At 38.2% G+C, this 23,561-nt stretch overlaps 1 protein-coding gene across 2 annotated transcripts in view; it reads left to right on the top strand.

Annotated features, from left to right (window-relative positions):
• LOC143028361 (cyclin-dependent kinase 4-like) overlaps positions 1-16,090 on the top strand; it is a 495,706-nt gene extending 479,616 nt beyond the window's left edge. For both annotated transcript variants that reach the window (XM_076190325.1, XM_076190324.1), the window contains exons 4-8: positions 407-545; positions 1,735-1,902; positions 4,102-4,262; positions 9,111-9,246; positions 11,352-16,090. In XM_076190325.1, the coding sequence (XP_076046440.1) occupies positions 407-545; positions 1,735-1,902; positions 4,102-4,262; positions 9,111-9,246; positions 11,352-11,735 (988 nt within the window). In that variant the 3' untranslated portion in view covers positions 11,736-16,090. The remainder of the gene's footprint in view (positions 1-406; positions 546-1,734; positions 1,903-4,101; positions 4,263-9,110; positions 9,247-11,351) is intronic.
• Positions 16,091-23,561: the final 7,471 nt, after the last annotated feature.

Below are 23,561 nucleotides of genomic sequence, written 5' to 3'. Positions count from 1 at the left end.
GTGATGAAAGTCTATATTTCCTTTTTAACGTGCGTGCACTCTTACTCTTCCTCCCTCGCTCACCCCCTCTCGTTCCCTTTCTCTACCCTTATTGGATATTGACTTCGTAAGTTAATATTTTAGGGGGACTTAACTTGGAGACTATCCGCTTAAAAAAAGGTCACTTAACTTTTACTCTCCCTTTCTGCTTACCCACCTTGGGTCTCTCTTTTACCACATGTGTGACTTCTCTTTTAGAGATTTATTTTTACTACAATAACAACGTTATTGAGCTATGGGGTGGGGGGAACTTCACCAAAGCCGTTTTTGTTCAATATTCTTTCCTTCCTCTTTCTTGTTTCTGTTTAATGTTGCCTAATAAACACTTTTGTTTAGATGTATTTTACATTGATATATTTTATTACAGATTACTTGACATTTGCCACGGACGTATGGATCGCGACCAGCTCCTCAACCTGATGCTTGTGTTCGAATATGTCGAGATGGACCTTGAGCGGTACATCCGAGAGTGTCCTCCGCCCGGTCTTGAACCTGCCAGAATAAAAGTAAGTAATTAAAATTCTTCAAGTTGTTGAATTTGCTGTAAAAGAAATTTCCGAGCAGCGACTCTTGAGATAAAATCTGATCATAACAATTCACTCTTCCCAAAGTAAAGTTGCATACTGGACATTGGATCCTGCAGGTTGGGTTTTTTGTATTGTACAAGATTGCTGAAGAAAATTAAGACACAAAAGATACTAAATTTGTTTTTGTTAGTTTCACTTTATTGCTTAACGACTTAGATATTGAATGCATCTTGAATGCTATTTAAAGTAGGAAAATAGTCTAATACTGATTCATGATAAGATAATAGATTTAATTCAGTAATTTTATGAAGTACTAGACCACCCGTGATCCGTTGGGTCAAATAAAATCTTAAATGATACGTTGTTAATAAAATGGTCAATAAAATCTTTATTAAGGCACTGCTCTTATATTTACAACATTCTCCTTAATTATGCTTATGTTATATCACGTCTCGTCATTATCATTCAGGAAGTCCCGTGGGACTTGAGCGAGTAGCAACGTTAATAAATATAAACTTTATGATAGATATACTATGTCACTATCACCGTATAGTATAAATCACAGAAAATAAGTTTCCCTATCAAATTGAATATAATTTAGAGCTCTTACCTCTATTCAGTAGACGAAGGCAGTGACTTGATTAGTTATAAGTGAAATGCAGAAGATTGTGACGTCATGTCGTCGTTGCTAATTCAGGAGTTGGCTATACTTTTAAATACTGAATATGAAATTTTTATAAGTATATATATATATATATATATATATATATATATATATATGTATGTATGTATGTTGGGTCAAATTAAATTTTAAATGATACATTGTTATAAGAAGTGAAATGCAGAAGATTGTGACGTCATGTTGCTTGGAATCATATGATGTCTCTTCTTCTGATTGGCTGGCCCTTAGTCGTGACGTCATATCTCTTCTTCTGGTCTCCCCTTCTGATTGGCTGGTCCTCAGTCGTGACGTCATATCTCTTCTGATTGGCTGGTCCTCAGTCGTGACATAATATCTCTTCTTCTGATTGGCTGGGTGACGGTTTCAAGCAAGGAAGATGACAAACAAGATTATCAGAATTTTATAAGTATATAGATTATGCCCCTTTTCATCTTCTTCATTTTCCTTGCATTCAGTCGGTTTTTTAACACTAAATACTCTTTGCAGAGCCTTATGCGGCAGATACTCAATGGAGTGGATTTCCTGCACACCAATAGGATCATCCACCGGGATCTTAAACCTCAGAACCTCCTGGTCAACCATCGAGGACAACTCAAAATTGCCGACTTTGGGCTGGCTAGAATCTATGACTTCAACATGAGACTAACAACTCTGGTATGTTGGCAGATATGAGTTTTATATTGATCATGAGGGATCAGTCGATCCATCTATTGCCCCCCGGTCTCTTGCAGGAGACCCACAGCTCCCAGGTGACCTGCAATGGCCATCAGATTGTCCCACTCCTTGTCACTCAAACAAGATTATAAAGCTAGAGTAGGGCAGTATAGGACGTGGTCACTGTCGTCCGTGTCGTAATTGTATCTGGGGCAATTAGATTCTGTGACCAGATCTGTTCTGTGTTGGTATTGTTAGCTTGATGGTGGCTTGAAAGCAGTTGTGACAGCATGGTTGTGGGAGATATTTATCAGTTGGGTTGATGTCTGGAGTAAGGTGGAGTGTTAAGTTTTGGGGTGCTTGTTTTGTAATTTGAGTGTAATTTTTGTGTAGATGTGTAATGAGGTAGGTTGCTGTAGATGTTTGATGTTGGGGTCGCCGATTAAATGAAGCGGCCTTGCTGTGGATGTACTGTGTCTTGCGACACTGCTTCTGACCCAGGGCGGTGGGCAGGGTGCAGGGATGACCCGTCATCCAGGAGGTGCTCAGATGAGAGGGAGGGTGGGAGGGGTGTGGAGTGTATCTAGGGATGAAATGGGTGGGAGTGTTTTTATGCCTTTCCCTTTTTGGCTACCTCCCTTGGAAGGGGGAAAAAGCCTTGGTATATGTATGTATGTATGTATGATTTTTTTTATGCATTGTTGGCTGGACATATGGAATAGATGGGTGGGATTGAGGACTCTTGTGTAGATTTATGTGTCTGATTTTTATTTTCAGTGGATATATACAGACTTATTATTTATTTTTATTTTTTCCATCATCCAGCTAAGATAAGAGGGAGGAAAGGGTGGTGGGTAGGAGTGGAATGAGTGGGAGTGGGTAATATGCCTTTTGACTTTGACTAGCTCCCTGGTAAGGGGGAAAAAGCCCTTGGTGTGTAGATAGATAGATCCAGTTAATATTTGTAATGCTTTGTTTTGTGTATCTTGTAAGGTGTCTGTGTTTTCTTAATTGTAGGAAACCATGCTCCAATTTTCCTCCACTCTCAATTTCTCTACTACCAAATAATGGTCTGACAATCTACTGGTCTCTCTCATAAAAAAAAAAAAAAAAAAATTACATCCAGGATTCTTCCATACCTTTGAGTATCACTACATAGTCCATTAACATCCTCTCAACCAGCCTCCCTTCCACTGCCCTTTCCCATCTACACTTGTGTTTCTCTCTTAAACACTGTGTTTGCTGTCATCAACTCTCTGAACACCTCTAACATCTCTTCACTGTAGTTCTTACCTAACATCCCAAGCCTCCCTACTACTCCATCTTTTAGCTGTTCTCCTACTCTAGCATTGAGATCCCTCAACATCACTACATTTATATTCCTCCCAGAAATCATTGTACACTTGTTTAAATCACTACAAAAAAGGTTACCTCTCCTCTTCACTTGTCTCACTACTAGGATTGTATGCACTCACAAAAAAACATATCTCGCATCCTGATTTCACCAATTTTACACTTTCCTCCATTCCATAATGTCTTTTCCTATCTCATCACTTATCATCAGAGCTGCTCCTTTCCTTCCTCACTCACTCATCACCCCTGACTCCTTCCCTACTACATTACCAAACTTCAACTCACCCCTCTCTTTCACTGAATGCTAACACATACATCTTCCTTCTCACAAACATACTGCCAGTCTCTTCCCTTTTACTCTCATCTGTACTATGACCATGCACATTTAATGACCCAAGTACTTGGTTCTGGTTAGAGTCTTCTGAACCTCTTATGCCTAAATATATCAAAAGGACATACAAATGGGTTCCATATTATTTCCTTTGTATACTGTACCCAGGGCAGTGGATAGGATGCAGGGATGACCCATCATCCAGGAGGTGCCAAGATAGGAGGGAGGGAGGAGGGTGGAGGGGAGTGGAATATATGGGAAATGAAATGGGTGGGAGTGATTTCTATGCCTTTTTCTTTTTGGCTACCCCCCATGTAAGGGGGAAAAAGCCTTTGGTATATGTATGTATGTACTATTTGTATCTCTGGTGCATGTCTCCCTATGTATTTGTTTGTGTAGTATTTTATTTTTTTAATGTCACAATAATAAATAATTGATTATACTAGATTATAATAGAATTGGTATTTCCTTATTTCTGAAGTAATTTTTTTTTCTCGTTTGATATCTGTTGCCAGGTTGTTACTCTATATTACCGTGCCCCTGAAGTTTTGCTGAGTAACACTTACGCTACTCCTGTGGACATCTGGTCCTGTGGCTGCATATTTGCTGAAATGTATCGTAGGACACCCCTCTTCCCTGGGAATACAGAAGGAGACCAACTTCAGAGGATATTTGAGTAAGTGGATTTATATTTACCTAGTAGTCTACGAGGCTAGGGCTGCGCTTGTGGGGTCCCATCTCTGCCTCCATTTGTTAAACCTTGCCTTAAATTTGTTTATTGTCTTGGCATAGATTATGTCATCCATCTTGTTCCTCATATCAATACATCTATGTGGAATATTGTACTTCCTAACATTTTAAGCAAATTATTATTATTGGTTATTATTATTTATTATTAGTGGTTATGTGTGAATGATATTTTGACGCAGCCTGAAGGGATTTCTCCCTATCTTCTCTTTTTCTGCATGAGTGGATGAAGAGGGGGTCGCTGATTAAATGAAGTAGCCTTGCTGTGGATGTGCTGTGTCTTGCTGCATTGTTACTGAACCAGGGCAGTGGGCAAGATGCAGGGATGACCCAACATCCAGGAGGAGCCAAGTAAAGAGGGAGGGAGGGAGAGGTGGTGAATGGGAGTGGAGTGAGTGGGGAAGAAATGGGTGGGAGTGGAATTATGCCCCCACCCCCTCCCCCCACCTTTTTTTTTTTTTTTTTTTTTTTTTTTTTTCTGATATATGAAGTTTTTGCCCAAAACTTGAGATGGCTTGTGGGCTTTTATGGATTTGTAAAGGTGCATGACAAGAAAGCATTGTGGAATGTGTTGCAAATGTATGACACAGGAGAAAAGGCTGTTGAAGGCAGACAAAATTGTATGTGATTCACCATGATCTTGGATCATAAGTTGGGCTTGTGATTGACAGCTAATACTCTCCTGGATGAGAGCCATAAGTTCATACATGGCCTGTTCTATAGGTAATGTTGTGACCTTACACACATGCATGAGATCTATTGGTTTAGGTTTGGCTTCTACTAAGCACGAAATCTCAAACTCATTTACATATACAGTGTAATTGAATTTGGGAAAAGCAAGAATAGAATACCAGGACAGTATAAAATTGACAGAAAAGAAGTAAAGAAAGTAAATTCCGAAAAGGACCTCGGAGTAATCATCACCAAAGACATGTCTCCAGATAAACATATAAATAAAATAGTCGGAGAAACACAACTTGTTGAGATCAATAAAGGTGGCTTTTAAATACCTGGATAAGGAAATGATAAAAAAAAATATTACAAACACTGATAAGACCAAAACTGGAATATGTAGTGATATGGCCACCCAGTACAAAAAAGAATATGAAAAATTAGAAAGAATACAAAGAGCAATGACAAAGATGGCCCCAACACTTTCAAACTTGACATATGAACAAAGATTGGCCATACTGGAATTACAGACCCTGGAACAAAGAAGAGAACGAGGGGACCTACTAGCCAACTACAGGATTATGAAAGGGAAGGAATGCCTTGATAGAGAGGACTTGTTAAAGTGGGACAGAGGAAAAACAAGAGGACATACAATGAAACTCAAAAAAGGACAGCTACAGAAGAGACCTGAAAAAGAACAGCTTCCCACACAGAGTGATCTGGAACAAACTGGACGAAAAAATAGTGTGTGCAAACACCATATAAGAATTTAAGAACAAACTTGATCTTGCGAGATACAAAAACGGGTCACCACGAACATAGCTCCCCTTCCCATAAAATACAACTAGGTAAATACAGTAAACCCTCGATATAACGGACAAAAAATCTGACTGGAAAAACCCCTGTCCCCATATTGTCCATTATATCGAGGGTTTACGGTGATTTCTAATCCTACTAATTTCTAATACCAGACAAACTTCGGGATATAATGGATCTGCCTGGTATTTTCATCAGATATAACGGATCCTCGGTTATAACGGATCCTTGGTTATAATGGATCTTTAGATATAACGACAGACCCCGTCCCATATTGTCCTTTATATTGAGGGTTTACTGTACCAAAGGCTTTTTACAAGGGAGGTAGCCAAAAACAAAAGCACGAGGGTTGACCTAGGATGAGATGGATGGATGGGATAAAAGGGGCATTGGGAAAGAGGGGAATGTCTGTTGAGGAAAGACGGGAGAAGGCAGAAGATAGGGGTGAATGAAGAATGGTTGTGTATGGATGAAGCTGTGATGCATGAGGTGGAATGGGTGGGGGATGGTGGGTGAGGGAGTATGTGTGAGAAATAATTTGATGCAGCCCGAAAGGATTTCTCCCCGTCGTCTCCTTTTCTGCATGAGGGGATGGAGAGGAAGGGTCGCCGATTTAATGAAGTGGCCTTGCTGTGCATATGCTGTGTCTTGTGACACTGCCTCTGACCCAGGACAGTGGGCAAGATGCAGGGATGACCCATTATCCAGGAGGTGCCAAGATAAGAGGGAGGGAAGAGGGTGGAGGGGAGTGGAGTATGATAGGGATGGAATGGGTGGGAGTGGTTTTTATGCCTTTGTTTTTTGGCTACCTCCCTTATATGGGGGAAAAAGCCTTTGGTATATGTATGTATGAACCACTTCAGTACAAAGACATCTATGTAGGCGTCATGGGGCGCGAGTGGGTACACAAAGATGCTGGCATTGTCTTGATTATATATATTTTTTTGTAGTTGTACATGAGTTACCCCTGGATTTTGTGAACTGGTTTGATCACATTTTATGTGTTTATTATTACTTAGATTAAAAGAGAACAAGTAATACAACATTGACTTTATATTATATAATGCAAATAGTGTGATGCAAATTACATATGACAGCTGATGTTGTGTGCAAGAATCTGAGTCATACTGAAGTGGTTAAGAAAGAAGAAGACTGCAAGAGGACCTACAATTGTCACAGATTTATGATGCAAAGGAAACTGCTTTGTTTTGGTGTTTTCCACCAAGAAATACTGAGACATTTAAGCATGAAGACAAAGTTCCAGGCAAGAATATAAGCAAGGACAAATTTTCTGTTTTATTGGGGGGGGCGAATGCATCAGGAACCCACTGCCTCATGTCCGTAGTAGTAGGGAAGTCAGCTAAGCCACGTTGTCTCAAGGACTGCATCAATTAATTACCAGTCATGTATTACAACACAAAAAACTCTTGGTTTAATAGTGCCATTTTTATTTATTTATTTATTTCTTAACATTTCATTCCCAAAGTGCAAAATTTTCAAGATAAATGATTGCATATTGCTCCTGAAGATGTTAAGGCAATTCTCCTAATTGTGAATGCACCAGCACATCCAAACGCAGAAAAACTCTAGCACAGATGGTAGAATATGTGCAATTTTCCTTCCACCTAACACAACATGATTAATCCAGCCAATGGGTCAAGGAGTGATTGTGTCATGTAAACGCCATCTCCATTCTGCATGATGGGACAGAGAGGGGGGTCGCCAATTTAATGAAGAGACCTTGCTGTGGATGTGCTGTGTCCTGTGACACTGCTTTTGGCCCAGGGCAGTGGGCAAGATGCAGGGATGACCCTTCATCCAGGGGGAGCCAAGATAAGAGGGAGTGAGTATGTGGGGATGGATTGGGTGGGAGTGGTTTTCATGCCTTTGTTGACTACTTCCCTTTTAAGGGGGAAAAAGCCTGTAGTATATGTATTTACCTAGTTGTATTATATGGGAAGGGAGCTATGCTTGTGGTGAGCCATATGTATATATGTGCGTGTGTGTGGATGCATATGTATATATTATGTATATATATATGTATATATATATATGTATATATGTATATATATATATGTATATATATATATGTATATATGTGTATATATATATGTATATGTGTGTATATATATATATGTATGTATATATGTGTATATATATATTATATATATATATATACATATTATAATATATATATATATATGTATATATTTATTTATACATTATTCATTCTACCCACATGTTCTCATCTAATGATCCATGATATCTTAAGTGTGTGTATGTGTGTGTAGTTACCTAGTTGTATTATACGGGAAGGGAGCTATGCTCGTGGGGACCCGTCTTTGTATCTCTCAGCATCAAGTTTTTTCTTAAAATCTTGAATAGTGTTTGCACACACTATTTCTTTGTCTAATTTGTTCCAAGTATCTATCACTCTGTGTGTATCTACCTAGTTGTATTTTACGGGAAGGGGAGCTATGCTCGTGGGGTCCCGTCTTCATATCTCATTTTATCTAAACTATTTTTAAATTCATGTATTGTTTTTGCACACACCACTTTCTCATCTAACTTGTTCCAACTGTCTATTACTCTGTGAGGAAAGCTGTTCTTTTTCAAATCTCTTCTATAGCTGTCTTTTTTTATTTTCTTTCCGTGTCCTCTTGTATTTCTGTCATCCCATTTTATCAGATTCTCTCTATCAGTAATTTCTATGCCTTTCATGATTCTGTAAATAGCTATCAAATCTCCTCTCTCTCTTCTTTGCTCTAGTGTCTGTAGTTCAAGTTTTTCCAGTCTCTCTTCATATGATAGTTTTGAGAGTGTTGGTGCCAATTTTGTAATTGCTCTTTGTATTCTTTCAAGTTTTTTTTTATACATTTTTTTGTACTTGGTGACCATATCATTGCTGCATATTCCAATCTTGGTCTTATCAGGGTGATTAGGATTTTCTTCACCATTTCTTTATCCAGGTATGTAAATGCAACTTTGATTGTTCTTATTAAATTATAAGTTTCTCCAAAAATCTTATTTATATGTTTCTCAGGTGACATATTATTCATAACAATGTGTGTGTGTGTGCGTGCACGCGTGCCTTTGTGCTTTTGTGTAGCCATTTGGTATAAAGGTAAACAAGGACATGTGTACTGATACTTTTTATTTATTCATTTATTTATTTATTTTTTGGTTAGGACCCTCATTCATTTTAAGAAATACCAGAAATTTCATGCACAAATAACTGAATTTAACCAACTAAGCATCTGTAATTTAATATAATTATCTCTTACCCTAGTGTTATTGGAACACCTCGTGAGACTGACTGGCCACAGGATGTCTCTCTTGCTCGGAACAACTTCAGAGAACACAAAGGAAGACCTTTGCAAGACGTTATACCAGAAATTACATCTGATGCTATTGACCTTCTGCAGGTATAGAGCATAAATTTTTTCCTTTTGGGTGAAGATATTATTACAATTTTTAATTTGTATATACTATGTCTTGCTATGCTGCTTCTGACCCAAGATGCAGGGATGACCCATCATCCAGGAGGAACCAAGCTAAAAGGGAAGGATGGGGGGTGAATGGGAGTGAAGTATGTGGGGATGGAATGGGCGAGAGTGGATTTTATACCTTTGTATTTTGGCTACCTACCTTGTAAGGGGGAAAAAGCCTTTGGTATATGTATGTATATACTGGAGCCAAGAAAAGAGGGAGGGGTGGTGAATGGGAGTGGAGTGGGTGGGAGTGGAATTATACCTTTTGACTTTGGGCTTTCCTCCCTTTACAAGGGAGGTAGCTAAAGTCAAATGGCATAATTCCACTCCCACCCATTCCACTCCCATTCACCACCCCTCCCTCCCTCTCATCTTGGCTCCTACTGGAGCAAGACACAGCACATCCTCAGCAAGATAGGTAAGATAATTCCATATGCAACAATTCTCTGAAATACTCCATCTCCCCTCACCACCTTTACTTTCATTGTCCATCTGCACTCTTTACCATTTCATCCAAACTCCTACCTTGTTTCATCTACTTGCCTCTTGCCCCCTCCACTTGGGTTTTGCTTCTCTTCTTGTTCCTCTCATATGCTTCCCTTGTTCTACCTTGCAACCAATCCTCTTCTGCTGTCTTCCACCACTGCCTTCACCTCTTCATCACACCATTTGATACCTCTCTTTTTGTTCCCTCCCATCATCCTCATCACACATACTATCTGTGTGCTCTTTACTACATCCTCCTTGAAACTTGCCTATTCTTCTACTCCTGTCTCCATTCTATCCCTCTCCATCTTCCACACATCTCTCAGTTTCTGTTATTCTTTCTCTTTATCCTTATTCAATTTGTTTATTCTCAGCATTTCTCTGCTTCCCCTTTCCTCCTCTTATTTTTCTTCTATTCTCAATTTCCCTTCAAAATATATATACATACATACATATACCAAGGCTTTTTCCCCCTTATAAGGGAGGTAGCCAAAAAGGAAAAGGCATAAAATCATTCCCACCCATTCCCCGTCTGGGGTATTGGCTGCTTGTTATTGTGGCAAAGTAGCATGCAGTTGATACTTTAGGGGCGCCCCTACAGACCAGAGCCACACATCATTTTGTCTATGATAGAGGAAAACTCTGTTCATAGAGAAATGAAGACACTTTTATACTATGACTGTCCCTCCATTATGCTGTCCCTCAACCCCTTGCTGCTGTCCTGTACCATTTCTCTGAGTATTAATTTTCTGTGGTGGGGGAAAAGAATACTGCCACCAAGTATTTCCACTTGGATCGTAAGAGGCGGGAAAAAAAAAAAAAAAAAAAAAAAAAAAAAATATATATATATATATATATATATATATATATATATATATATATATATATATATATATATATATATATATATATATATATATATATGACAATCCCCCCTCTCTCCCTTGAAAACATGAACATTCCAATCCTCCCCCTCCCTTTGGTACTACTGCAGTCTCATCCATCACTCTTTCCTTCCACCTGTTCCCATTTATACATGATCTTCATAAACACCATGTTTACTATCATCAACTCCCTTTCTAAGCACATCTCAAATATCGTCTCCACTATAATTTTTACCTGACACTCCAAACCTCCTTATTACTACATCTACTGGCTTATCTCCTTCTGTAGTACTGAGATAACACCACTACATTCACATTCCTCCCAAAACTTTAAATAATCATTGAAGTTAATCCAAAAACCCTTACTCTCCTCTTTACTTGTCTTGCTGCCAGGATTGTATACACTCACAAAACTCAAATCTTTCAGGATTGTATGCATTCATAAAAATCCACATCTCCCAAAATTTCACTTTCGTTCCTAAAGTATTGATGCTATATCACCATTAAGTCAATACCCCAGTACAGGGAAGAGAGCAATATGTTTGAGGTAAATGTTGGTTTTAGGGAGAGATTCTTGGCCATTGGGAAATTAAGGGTGGACATGTTTGGTTGGGTTATGTATTGTGTGTTCTTGTTCACAAAAGAATTACAATGTTTTTTCCATTTCAGAGAATGTTGTGCTTCTTGCCTGACATCCGTGTGAGTGCAGGTCAGGCACTGGATCACTCGTACTTTAGAACCCATGATGAGAATAATGAGAACAACCCTAATGTAGGAAACAATGCTACTACAACTACCAGCACCCATGGAAGCACAAATACCCACACCAGTTCACAAGCAGCTTTACCCAAATCAGCTGAGCGTGTAATGACCACCTCTAATTCCACAGTACCCACAACATCATCAACCTTTTCTATGGCCACCACATCGAGTTCAACTACAACAACGACTACAGCCACCTCACCATTATCTTCTAATAACCAGAGGACACAAACAGCTGCTACTACTGCAGCTGCCATTACAAATCAATCTGGGCATGATTCAACTTGTTGAGCAGTTTGTGAAGTCTAGATGTTACTGGCATTGGTATGGAAACTGGTGTCAGATGGGATTGAAATAGGTTTCCTTTCCATTCTTTCTCAGTGACAGCATCAATACACATGAAGAAGGGTTACTGTGAAAGATTTGCAGATTCATGTGATAGTGTTGATGGGAAAGGTAGTAAAAGAGATCACTTTTAGCCATTCTGTAGGCGAAGAGACTTTGCAAGCCTTCACACATGGAAACTTTGGTTGTCATAGTGAACTTTATGAAAAAGGGTGATGTTGGATGAAAAATATTAGAAGACCAAACTATTTTAAGGTGTGATGAGAAGTAAAAATGTGAAGGTAAAAAGTGAATATGAACAGTGAAAAGATTTTTTTTAAGATGAGGCACAATATAAAAGGTATAAAGGAGGAAGGAAGGAAGTGGGTGTCTTGGCAGCACGTGTGGTATTTAATGTGTGTCAGTGAAATGGTGTGCCCTATGTGAAACTTGTATGCTAGAGCACCCACTCTTCACTTTTCCTTGATGGCATCCATAAAGACTGTTCTTTCACACCTCTACATTATATTTGTTAGGAGTCACAAAGTCAAGGCTGTGTGTAATTTCAGGTGGCTCCATTGCAACACTCATCCTAGGTTCTCCGAAGTCCTTTGTGTGGTACTCCAATGTAATATTTACTTGTTGCTTTATGACCTATTCCATTCCATTCAATCCCATACTGGTGAAGGTGCTAATGACAATACATTGCCCAATACTTGCAAGAAATATAGTAATTGTGCAGAAACTATTTTACTGATTATGAATTAACTGCTTGAAAGACTCATCACTGTATGTCCTGAAAATTTATTTAATCTAGAGGAATCATTATGAAATTGTCAGCTTTACAAAGGTGTTGACAGGAGTCTGAATGAAATAATTGTGTGGAGCATTTATATGACCCAAATTAATTGACAAGACAGTTGTATGAAGCAGTTGGTCATAATTCTTGGTTGAATAGATGTGTAATCCAGTATCAAGAATTCAAGTTTTCTTGATGAGCACAAATTAGAAAACAAAGTTCTGAAAATTACCTCTCTCCCTCTCTCATTCTCTTTCTCCTCTCTCTCTCTCTCTTCTGGAAGTTGGGCCATCTGTATAGTTTGCATCTAGTTTTTGGTTGTTTTCTCAGTAATTACAATGACCAGTTATGGTTTCTGTAATTATGTTTTAAAAAAAATTGGGAGGTATTTTGATAAATTTTACAGGATGGATAATGTATCTGTGAATGCTGATCAAATGATGCAAAATTTTCCATTTTGAAAGAGCAAATTGGAACCTTTTAATGCAAAAGCAAAGTGGTTGAATTCTAATTAGTTCTTGTGCTGCAATTGATAGATTGGCATCAGTAGGGACTGATAAATACCTGCTTGTGGTGGTTTTGCAAGATAGACAGTGGAACTGGTCATTTCTAAAACAAATCAATCCCTTCACCTACGTCAGGAAATGCAGCCCTGAGGGACTGATACTTGGTCTGGACTGAGCCCAAGTTCTCTCTCTGTCATCTTCAACTGTATTTCTTACACCTTTTTACACACAGAGAGCTGACAACCAATGATAGTTCCCACCTACTATTTTCAGTGGGTGACATAGAAACAGTCGCACACCATTACAATACAGTGGTCCAAATTTTCTCCCTAAGATTTGTGGGAGGGCCCAAGGACTGTTGCCAATACTTGTGGGGCAGCAGGTTTTCCACTTTGTGAAACTCAAAGCAATTACTGTTACTATAATTATTATTGGAACAGTAAGTTGATTGGATACCGAGATGTATTGGGTGTTTGCTGTGGATAGCTGTTCTTGTCTGAAACGTGAAAATGTGTAAGCCAGTATTGATCATCACCTTATGCCTGTCATAGATATTGTTGTAATTTGAATGTAATCATATTCACTTTGAGCTTTCACAACATTATATAGTAGTCTAAAATACCTGTATATAGTTATACTCTATTGTTAATGAACAAAAGTCAATGGTATTATTTTCACTTAACAGCCAAACTCTCAGCTTTTTTCTGCAAAGATAAGGGATGATGTGGTATAAGTGGCACAACAGTTTTGGGATATATGGAGCAAGAAAACTGAACTTGTCTAAACTTTTCATTTTATTTGTAACTTATGTGTAGAATATTTTGTGCTTCAACTAATATGATGTACAATTGTAGACATTTTTACTCTGCTTTTATGTGAATTTATATACAAAAATGGAAGCAAAAAAGATGAAGTATGCAGTTTACTACTGATAAAAAATTACTTAATTTAGTACATTCATATAAAGAATGTACAATAACTGTTACTTCAAGTTTCACTGGCAAGGAACTTGCAGCCCCACAGTAGCTCATTGGTCCTTGGACCCAGACATAGATATCTTTTGAAAGAATCTTTGGACTATTGTTTGTGTTGTATTAGTGTGGATCAGTTCCTGTGTCACCAAAAGAGGGGGAGATGGGGAGCAGTCACTGGTTCTTAGTTTTCTATATGTGAAAAAGTAGGGGTTAAGTAGTCTAAGTTGATGGAAAGAGATCTAGTAGTAGTGAGGGTGGTGATGGGTTGTAAAGATGGACAGTGGGGAGATGATTCCCTCCAATGTCCACCTTGCAGGACCACTGCCAGCAGGTACTCGTTGCTGGTCACAATGAAGGGCCCAACAAAGAGTACCTGCAAATAGTGGTCATGTGAGATAAGCATTGGAAAGAGTCATCACCCCAAAGCCCATCTTCAAAACTCATCAACACCCACACCTCTTTCTGGAAGTACACTCAGTCTACAGACTAAGCTCAAGATCTTTCTCTGTCAACTTACACACTTACACATGTATACATATATACTGTTACCCATATACATACATATACCAAAGTCTTTTTCCCCCCTTATAAGGGAGGTAACAAAAACATAAAAACCTCTCCCACCCATTCCAGCCCTTTCACATTCCACACTAGGTGTTTTCCATATACATATATAAATATGTGGAATAGCTTAGAAGGTGATATAGCCCAAGCTCAAACAATACACCAGTTCAAATCTAAATATGATAATTGGAAATCAAAGATATAGATTAAGTTGGAACTGTACATGAATTTGAGTTTCGGTATGTTAGAAAATTAGAGAATAAGAGACAGGACCCAGTGAGCATTGTTCCTTTCCTCTATACTAAATTAGGTAAACACACACACACTCATACTCACTCACTCACTCGCTCACTCACATACTTTTCCACAAGGAAAAGTGACACTACATAATTAATCTCCTACAGGCTGGTAATATTGAAACAAGGCCACACTGACATTAATGACAACAGTCCAATTTTACCTTTCAGAGATCTATAGGAGAGCCTGAGCACGGTTGCTGGCTACTATGGGTCTGCAGGTTTCCAATGAAAATAAAATCAACAATTATTATTATTACTATTGTTATCATTGTGTTTCATGTTCGGTTCAATATGCATTGCTCACACAGTGTTTTTAGGTAACTTTGACAATGTGCACTGGTGGCATAATTGGAAGCATGCTGATCTTGTATTTGCTTAGTTGTGGGTGCAAACCCTGCACTCCTCTTTGATTCCTAGCAGTGACTGTTACCTACTCCAACAGTCCAAGTGTATAGGGCAAAGGTGACAGCTTCAGCCTCAGCTATGTGCCTCCTGGCATAGGTTCTTTACCACCACCTTCACTTTTGACACTGTGGTCATGTATATTGACTATGCAGTATTAAAGTCAACATATAAGTTGTAATGTTAATCAACAAAGAAGTAAATGAGGATCTCTTTATCATATCCAATACAATTTTTTGTTCAACTCATAGAGAATCGATGGAGACATTGTATTTATAATTAAATAGGGGGATATTCATTGTGAGCCCTTCATAATAATCATGGTTAGACTGAGTTATTTTCTTTTTTATGTATAATGAAAGCTCAGCATTTTGGTTACTATAAAGCATATCGTGGAGATAAAGTTGGTAATATATTGACAGGTTAGCACTTAGTCCAGCACATGAAAAATGTGAAAGCTTTAGTGATGATGATTATGGTGGATGTGTGACAAATAATGATAATGATTATTAGTCTTGTAACAGTGTTTTCACCACATTGAATGAAAAGGATGATCATGGCTAAATATAAGCTTGGTTGTTGTTGTTCTGTTGTTTGTCTGTAAACAGTGAAGCATTAAGAAAGACACATGAAAAGAGAAATCATGTGAATCTTCAGTTTCTCCCTTATAAAAAAAAAAAGGAAAGTTTTTGGGACCATTTTATTGTAAGAGCTCTAAAAGTCTTCCAGTATGTCGGACAAGGAAGGTACTGTACATATCATCAAAGGACTAATATCACAGCTGATTATTAATCATCCTCCCCAATCTGTATAGAAAGACCTTCTTCTATTTCTTCTAAGATGGATTTTAATTTTTGTTTGATCATGAATACTTGGAAATAGAAAACAAGGATATTCATTTTGTGTATTATCTATTTACTCCATCTGTTTCCAGCCTTACCATCAATGTGACTTCATGTGCCTTACCTCCATAGTTATGATTATGAGCTGTGTATATACCTCTGCTATATTAATCACTTGACATATAGTTTACCACGTCACAAATTGTTACTGACTTTTCATATGACCTTATGATACCTAAGTATCACACACCTATTAAGACTATGAATTACCAAACTTTGTCAATGCATAAAGTAAATGGAACAGTACATATACATAGTTATACTATCTATAAACCATGTGCTTCTTCACCCTTATAAAGGAGGTAGCGAAGATAAATATACTTAGAGACCTTTTCCTCCTTAATAGGGGATGTTTTCAAAAAAGTAGGTCATTACCCCAGTGCCCGCCCTCCCACACCTCCAGGCAATATCCACACCACACTCATCCCCCACACCTATCCAAAAACTTGTACATTGTCCCTGCCATCTTAGCACATCATTGATGAAGGGGTCATCTGTGTCCCTTGACACAGTACTTGGGTCAAGGACAGTACACCAAGACACAGGATTTGTACAGCATGGCATAACAGCCAGAGCTGGTTTAACCTCATTGCTTCATTATATGGCAGACAGGAAGAACATTTCTTCAGAATGCAGTGTTTCTTCATCCATTTATGATCCCTTTCTATTCACACTTATTTTTTGTACTTTCCCTTTCAAGCTCAACAGATTCTTGCATTCTGTCCATCCACTTCATTATTACTCTTGCCTTCATACTCACTCCACACTTTCTGCTAGCCTTTTCTCATTCATTCTTTTCATGTGCCCAAATCATCTCACATTCTTTGATCAACCCTATGCCAGTTCTCTTCCTATCCCCACTTTCTGCACCACCTCCACATTTCTCACTCTATCATTGTAACACTCACCATGCTTCTTAAATGATTCATCTTAAACCCATTTAGGCTCCTTGAGGTGTGAAGGAAGAAATGTTTGTTGTCGGGAGCCATGCATATGAAGGTGACCTGTACAGGCAAATTTTGGATATGCGTTTTTTTTTTTTTTTTTTTTTTTTTTTTTTTTTTTTTTTTTTCCTCTCTCTCTCTCTCTCCCCCCTCTCCAAAAAGAAATTATAAAACACTACAATTTTCTTTTATTTGTGAAGATAATGATGAAATAGCACACCACATGGAAAATGGTGCCCAAGATTTATTTATTTATTTTTCATCCTTAAATTGTACATGTCGCACCACACCTAGTATGGGTTGTCCCCATATAGGGGGTGACCCATACAAAATAAAAAATATTCTCAAAAAACATACATGCCCTAATTGGGAAACCTTGATGTGGATGCCATACTTGGCTAAATAGTTGAAGTTGACTTTTGGACCCATTGTGATTTCTCTTACCTCAAAAACTGAATTTTAAGAAATATTTTTCCACTAATAGTACAACTAACCCCCGACCTTACTATACAGTTCTACACTAGAGCCCCAATCCTACTTACCAGTTTCACTACACACAAGCACAACCAGCTTGGAGGAAAAATAAATAGAATAAACACCAGCAGCTCAAACTTGTACAACCTGACACCAGTACCACAAAGATGCTCGAAACATGCTCTGTAAGACAGACCCCCTAACTGAATGCTCCGCCCACCCCCACCTGACATCAGCCTTACAGAAAAAACCCTCTTAAAAGAAGCAAGAAGTAGAATAGCATGCTTGTGTTTAGGATGCCATCCAATTCTAAGACAGTCCAAGCACAAAATAGGCCTGACCATAGAATCAAGCTCTTCTACAGGGTGCGAGTGCTATTTGAGGACATTTTTAGTATGTTAAATAAACAGCAATATCTTAGCAAACAATGTATATATTTAATTCAAATTGACACAAATATCCTTCATGATACTTCTTTATCTAATTATTCTATGAAACCACTTTTGGCGTCAATGACTGCTTCTATTTGGGCCCAAAAATGACCACAAGCTGCAATTAAATAGTCCCTATTCATTTTGGACATCACCTGGACAATGGTTGCTTTCAGTGCAGCTATGGTACTATGAGGATGTCGATTAGTCTCCCTTTCATCAATGCTCCACATGTATAGTCCATAGGATTTCAATCTGGTGAGTTAGGGGGCCACATGATCGTAAAATTTCTCTGATAACCAATCCTGGGTTACAATGGCTTTGTGAAAAGGTGCAGAGTCTTGTTGAGACATATGGCCTTCCATTGCATACAGACGCTCCTCTACTTATGTTCATTCTTTTTACGTTTTTTCGATTTTATGTTTGAGCTGACTGTAAAAAAAAATTGTAAAAAAATATTTTTGAGTGAATTTTGAGTTTAGCGTGCTCTCCGTAGTATGAGACGTTCAAACGATACTTATGCATGACGCTGCGTCCTTTGTTTACATGGCACAAACGGCATACTGAACGTGCCTTGCCTCCTCCCTCTCCTCCATCATCTTACTTTATGTTGCTTGAATTTAATTTATTTGAAATTAATGTTATTATTTTACAATGTTATGTTTATAATTAATGATTTAGGGGTGTTTTATAAGATACGGTAATAGAATTTATGGATGTATAGTACAGTATGAATGGTCATACATTACTGGAATGTACAGTAACAACTTACGTTCATTTTCACGTTACGTTCGGCCATTCGGAACGTAACTAAAACGTAAGTTGAGGAGCGTCTGTACTTTTTTTTTTATCTAGGGGTTAACAACTGTTTTAAGAACATTAATGTATCCAGCAGCATTGACTCTAAGACCTTGTGGGAAAATGTAAGGTGGTATGACATGATCTTTACTGCTCACAACTCCTAAAACCATCACAGTAGCTGGATATTTGGTGTGCATCACCCTAGGTACTTCAGAAGGAGATGCACATAGCCACCTGTCATTCTATCTATTTGTTTTCTGATCTTGGTCAAAGTTTTTTTGTCAGAGAAAAACCAAAGCATGCCATGTTCGTGGGGATTTTTCACTTTGTTCAGCAACCGTTTTGAATTTCCTGTGTCTTCGCCGATATGAATTGGCCTTTCCTCATTACATATGACTTATATCGAATATCCTGATGTACCACAGTTCTGATAGTCCACTCTGATACCTGGGGTTCTTTGGCGATGGACCTCATTGATCTTTCAGGGTTCTCATCGATGATGTTTTGAACATTCCGTATAAATTCTGGTGTTCTCATGGTATTAGAGTGCTGTGAATGCTTTTTTCTTTTTGCTACAGGGGAAACATTGCCATCATATCCCTCTAGCTCCAGCTGAACCGTATGAACAAACGATTTGGCAATATGTAAAAAGTTACTGATTTTTAAATCACCATGTTTTGCAGCTAAAGCAACAATGACTGCATGTCTTTTCATTTCTTTCTCTGACTGCATTATCTAAAAAAAATATATATATATATAAATGATTTGAGTGTGTAGTGAACTTAAAAACAATATGTTCTCAAATAGCACTTGCACCCTGTAGATGGAACTATCACATAGAGAACACTGAGCACCTCACCCCACATTAACTATCCATAGACAACAACACAATATTTTTTCTTGAATGACCTATGAGCCTGTTTAGTCATTGCAAGAAATCTACAAAAGATTGATCACAACAACTCTACACATACACCTATCTCTTATACGTTACATTCACTGTTCGATAAATTTCCCCTTGTACCCAAGGCCCCCTTCACCCCACCCATCCCTCTCAGTCTTGGTTTTCCCCTAAGATTCACTCCATTTGCCTCTACCTTCCATACTCTTTTTGCTAATTTTCCTTCACTCATTTTTTTTTCCATATGCCTAAACCATTCCACTATTCTTTGATCAATCCAGTCTGTCTGGCTCTCTTTTCACCCCCTACTTTCTTCCTTACCTGCTTATTTATCACTTTGTCCACCTTTGTAACCCCCACCATACTTCTTAAAAATTTCATCTTAGACATATTCAAGTTCATCCTTTTTTGCTTTCTATAGTGTTGTTGACATATTCATATCTTTGTAGTCTTTTCTTTGTGTTCATCTCCAGATACCTAGTTCTTGCGACTTCATTCCCCCATGGATATTTATATATTTCTCCTGCTCAATAGTTCATTTTCCCCCTCAGTCATCCATTCCCTGATACACGTGACCCTAAATACTCAAAGCTCTATTTCTCCAGCATCTCTCCTTTGAAACTCTTCCAACTTACTGCTACCTTCTCCCATTGTAATCTCAGCACTTATATTTACTTTAACCTTTCCCCTCTCACATACCCTCCCAAACTCTGTCATTAGCTGACCCAACCCCAAATGCAATGTCATCCACAGACAACAATTGGCTCCCCTTCCACTGTGTTCCACTCTTACAGTTCCAAACCCTCACTCATCACCTTGTGTTCACCTCCTGTATCATCCCATCCATGTACATGTTGAATAACCATGGTGACATTACATAACCCTATCATAACCCCACCATCACCTCATACCATTCATTCTCTCCATTACTTAACCAAACAATGCCCCCTTATTCAAGTAAAAAATTTGTCTGACCCCAACAATCTTCTCCCTATCCCATATATCTACCACATCCCACAATATTTTCCTGGTAACTGTCGTACACCTCCAAATTCGTGCAAATATGCCTTACAATAAAAATTTGACCTATGCACCCTCTTCCTTTCCTAAACATACACTTTTCCTCCCAGTTATACCCTTTGTTCATCTAATCCTTTCAATATCCATAAGCCTTTCCAACTACACTTAACAGACTGATCCCTCTAAAGCTGCTACATTCCTAATTGTCCCCTTTCTTTTGTATAGTGGAACTATATATACATTCCAGTCTGGCACATTCCCCTCCCATAGGCATACATTAAACAATCTCACCAGCCAATCCTTAATAACTCCTCCCTTTGTCATACACTCCTCATGACACCCATCAAGCCTAGGTGCCTTACCAGCTTTCATGATTTTTGATGTTCTTACTTCTCATCTTTTTCCTATAGCTCTATAATTTTCTCTCCCATCAAAGTAATTTTCCAGGTATCTCCCACCACAACAATGAAACCTTTCCTTCTTTTTAAATATTTTACCAAACGCCTACCCCACTTAACATCAGCTCTCTTCTTTGCCTTCATCTCCTTGCATTTTGCTTCTCCTTTCTTCTCTCTTTATCTCTCATATGCTTCCTTATACTTTGCAACCACTCCTTGCAACTCAATTCTTTCCTTCCATCACCACGTGATGAGGGTGAGAGGTAGCTCTTCATCTCACAATTTACTGCTTCACTTCATCCCTCATACCATTTTTGCATACTTTAGCACTTCCTCTTTCAAAATGTAGAATGTAGATTGAGAGAAGCAAGTAAATGCCCTGGGGGATTAGAAAGAGTAATGAGAAATAGACATTTGGGAATGGATGCTAAGAAGAGGTTGCATGAAGGAGTGATTGTACTGACAGCACTGTATGGGGCAGAAACATGGAACATACAAGAGGAGGAGATTGTGTTTGAGATAAGGTGCCTGATAAGTATGATAGGGATTACTAGGTTGGATAGAATGAGAAATGTAGGTGAGGAGAAGAGCAGGGGTGGAAAGGGAGTTGGGAGATAGGGTTGATGAAAGAGTATTAGATGGTTTGGACACATGGAAAGGATAAGTGAAGAAAGATTAGTAAAAGGTGTGGAAGGAGTGAACATGAGGGGGCGACTAAGGATGAGATGGATGGATGGGGTAAAAGGGGCTTTGGGAAAGAGGGGAATATCTGTTGAGGAAGGAAGAGAGAAGACAGAAGATAAGGGTGAGTGGAGAATGGTTGTGTATGGATGATGCTGTGAGTCATGGAAGGGAGTGGGTGGGGGATGGAAGTATGTGTGAATAATATTTTGACACAACCTGACGAGATTTCTCCCTGTCATCTCTTTTTCAGCCCGAGGGGATGGAGAGGGGGGAGGGGGGGGTTGCTGATTAAATGAGGCAGCCTTGCTATGGATGTACTGTCTTTCTACACTGCTTCTGACCCAGGGCAATGGGTGAGATGCAGGGATGACCCATCATTCAGGAGGAGCCAAGAAAAGAGGGAGGTGAATGGAAGTGGAGTATATGGGGATGGAATGGGTGGGAGTAGATTTTATGACTTTATTTTTTGGCTACCTCCCTTGTAAGGGGGGAATAGCCATTGTATGTATGTAGGACCTCCCATAGTTCTGTCAGCTTCTCAAAGTATTTATTTTCTCTAATTTGTTCACCCTCCATATTTCTGTTTCCCTCCTCAATTTAACCTCCACCCTCAGTTGGCCTTGTACTAGGTAATGATCTGACAATATTTTGCTCTTTCCCCTTTAGGTATCAGTACATAGTCCATTAATCCCCTCTTGGCCACCCTTCTATCCACTGCCCTTTACCATGTATTTTGCTTGACTCTCTTCTTAAACATTGTGTTTACTGTCATCAAATCCCTTTCTAAACACATCTTCAATCTCCCCAATATAGTTCTTTCCTGACACCTTGTATCTCCCTCTTACTCTATCTATCAGCTTATCTCTTACTCGTTGAGATCCCTCAACACAATTTACATTCCTCGCAAAACTCTGCACATTTATTTAAATAAAAAAAAATCCCTATCCTCTTCAATTTTCTCACTATCAGGACTGTATTCACTCTCAAAAATCCTAATGTATTATTGATAACACATCATGTAATTTGAGTTCTTTGTTTTTATTTGGAAACATAACTGAATATTGAGAGAATGTTGATTTGCAATACTTGATATTGTCAAAACACTGGGTGGTGCTATTTTCAATGAATTACTGTATATATCAATGTACAATAAGATTTTTTGGTGAAGTTTTTCTTTGAATTGTGCCAACTGTTTTAATGATACAGTAAAAAATTTGTTTTCCCATAAGAAAAAATTATTCAAGTATTAATTTGGTTATTATGATAACATTCCTTTGTGATACTGTGAATTATATCCTGTTTTAATAGTGTGCCTTATTTGCATACTGCCAATTAGATATCAACAGTGTACAAAAGAACTTCTTATTTAAACAATCTTTTAAAATAACATTTGAATTCTGTAAAAGCAAGAGAAAATGGCTAAAACGTTGTCACAGTGGCTACTATTTGTCTTGAGGAAAATTTTTCATACAAATGCTGCTTTCATGCCGTTCTGAATTTTACAATATTTGAATTATTTAAAAGCAATTCATTATATTCTATTTAAATCTGATCAGATTAACTTAATTGAGATGTGATTATCAACTTGGTCAAATTGGGTACCAACATTTGGAAAAATTATTGTATGAAAAATATTATTGGTAAATTTTATCTTTGAATTATGTTAACTGTTCTAATAATACAATGAAAATTTG

The sequence above is a fragment of the Oratosquilla oratoria genome, chromosome 9, assembly GCF_046742065.1.
Source record: "Oratosquilla oratoria isolate Oo_2021 chromosome 9, ASM4674206v1, whole genome shotgun sequence".
Lineage (NCBI taxonomy): Eukaryota > Metazoa > Arthropoda > Malacostraca > Stomatopoda > Squillidae > Oratosquilla > Oratosquilla oratoria.
The sequence above is the reverse complement of the archived record's forward strand: the minus strand, read 5'-3'. Positions and strand labels throughout refer to the sequence as shown.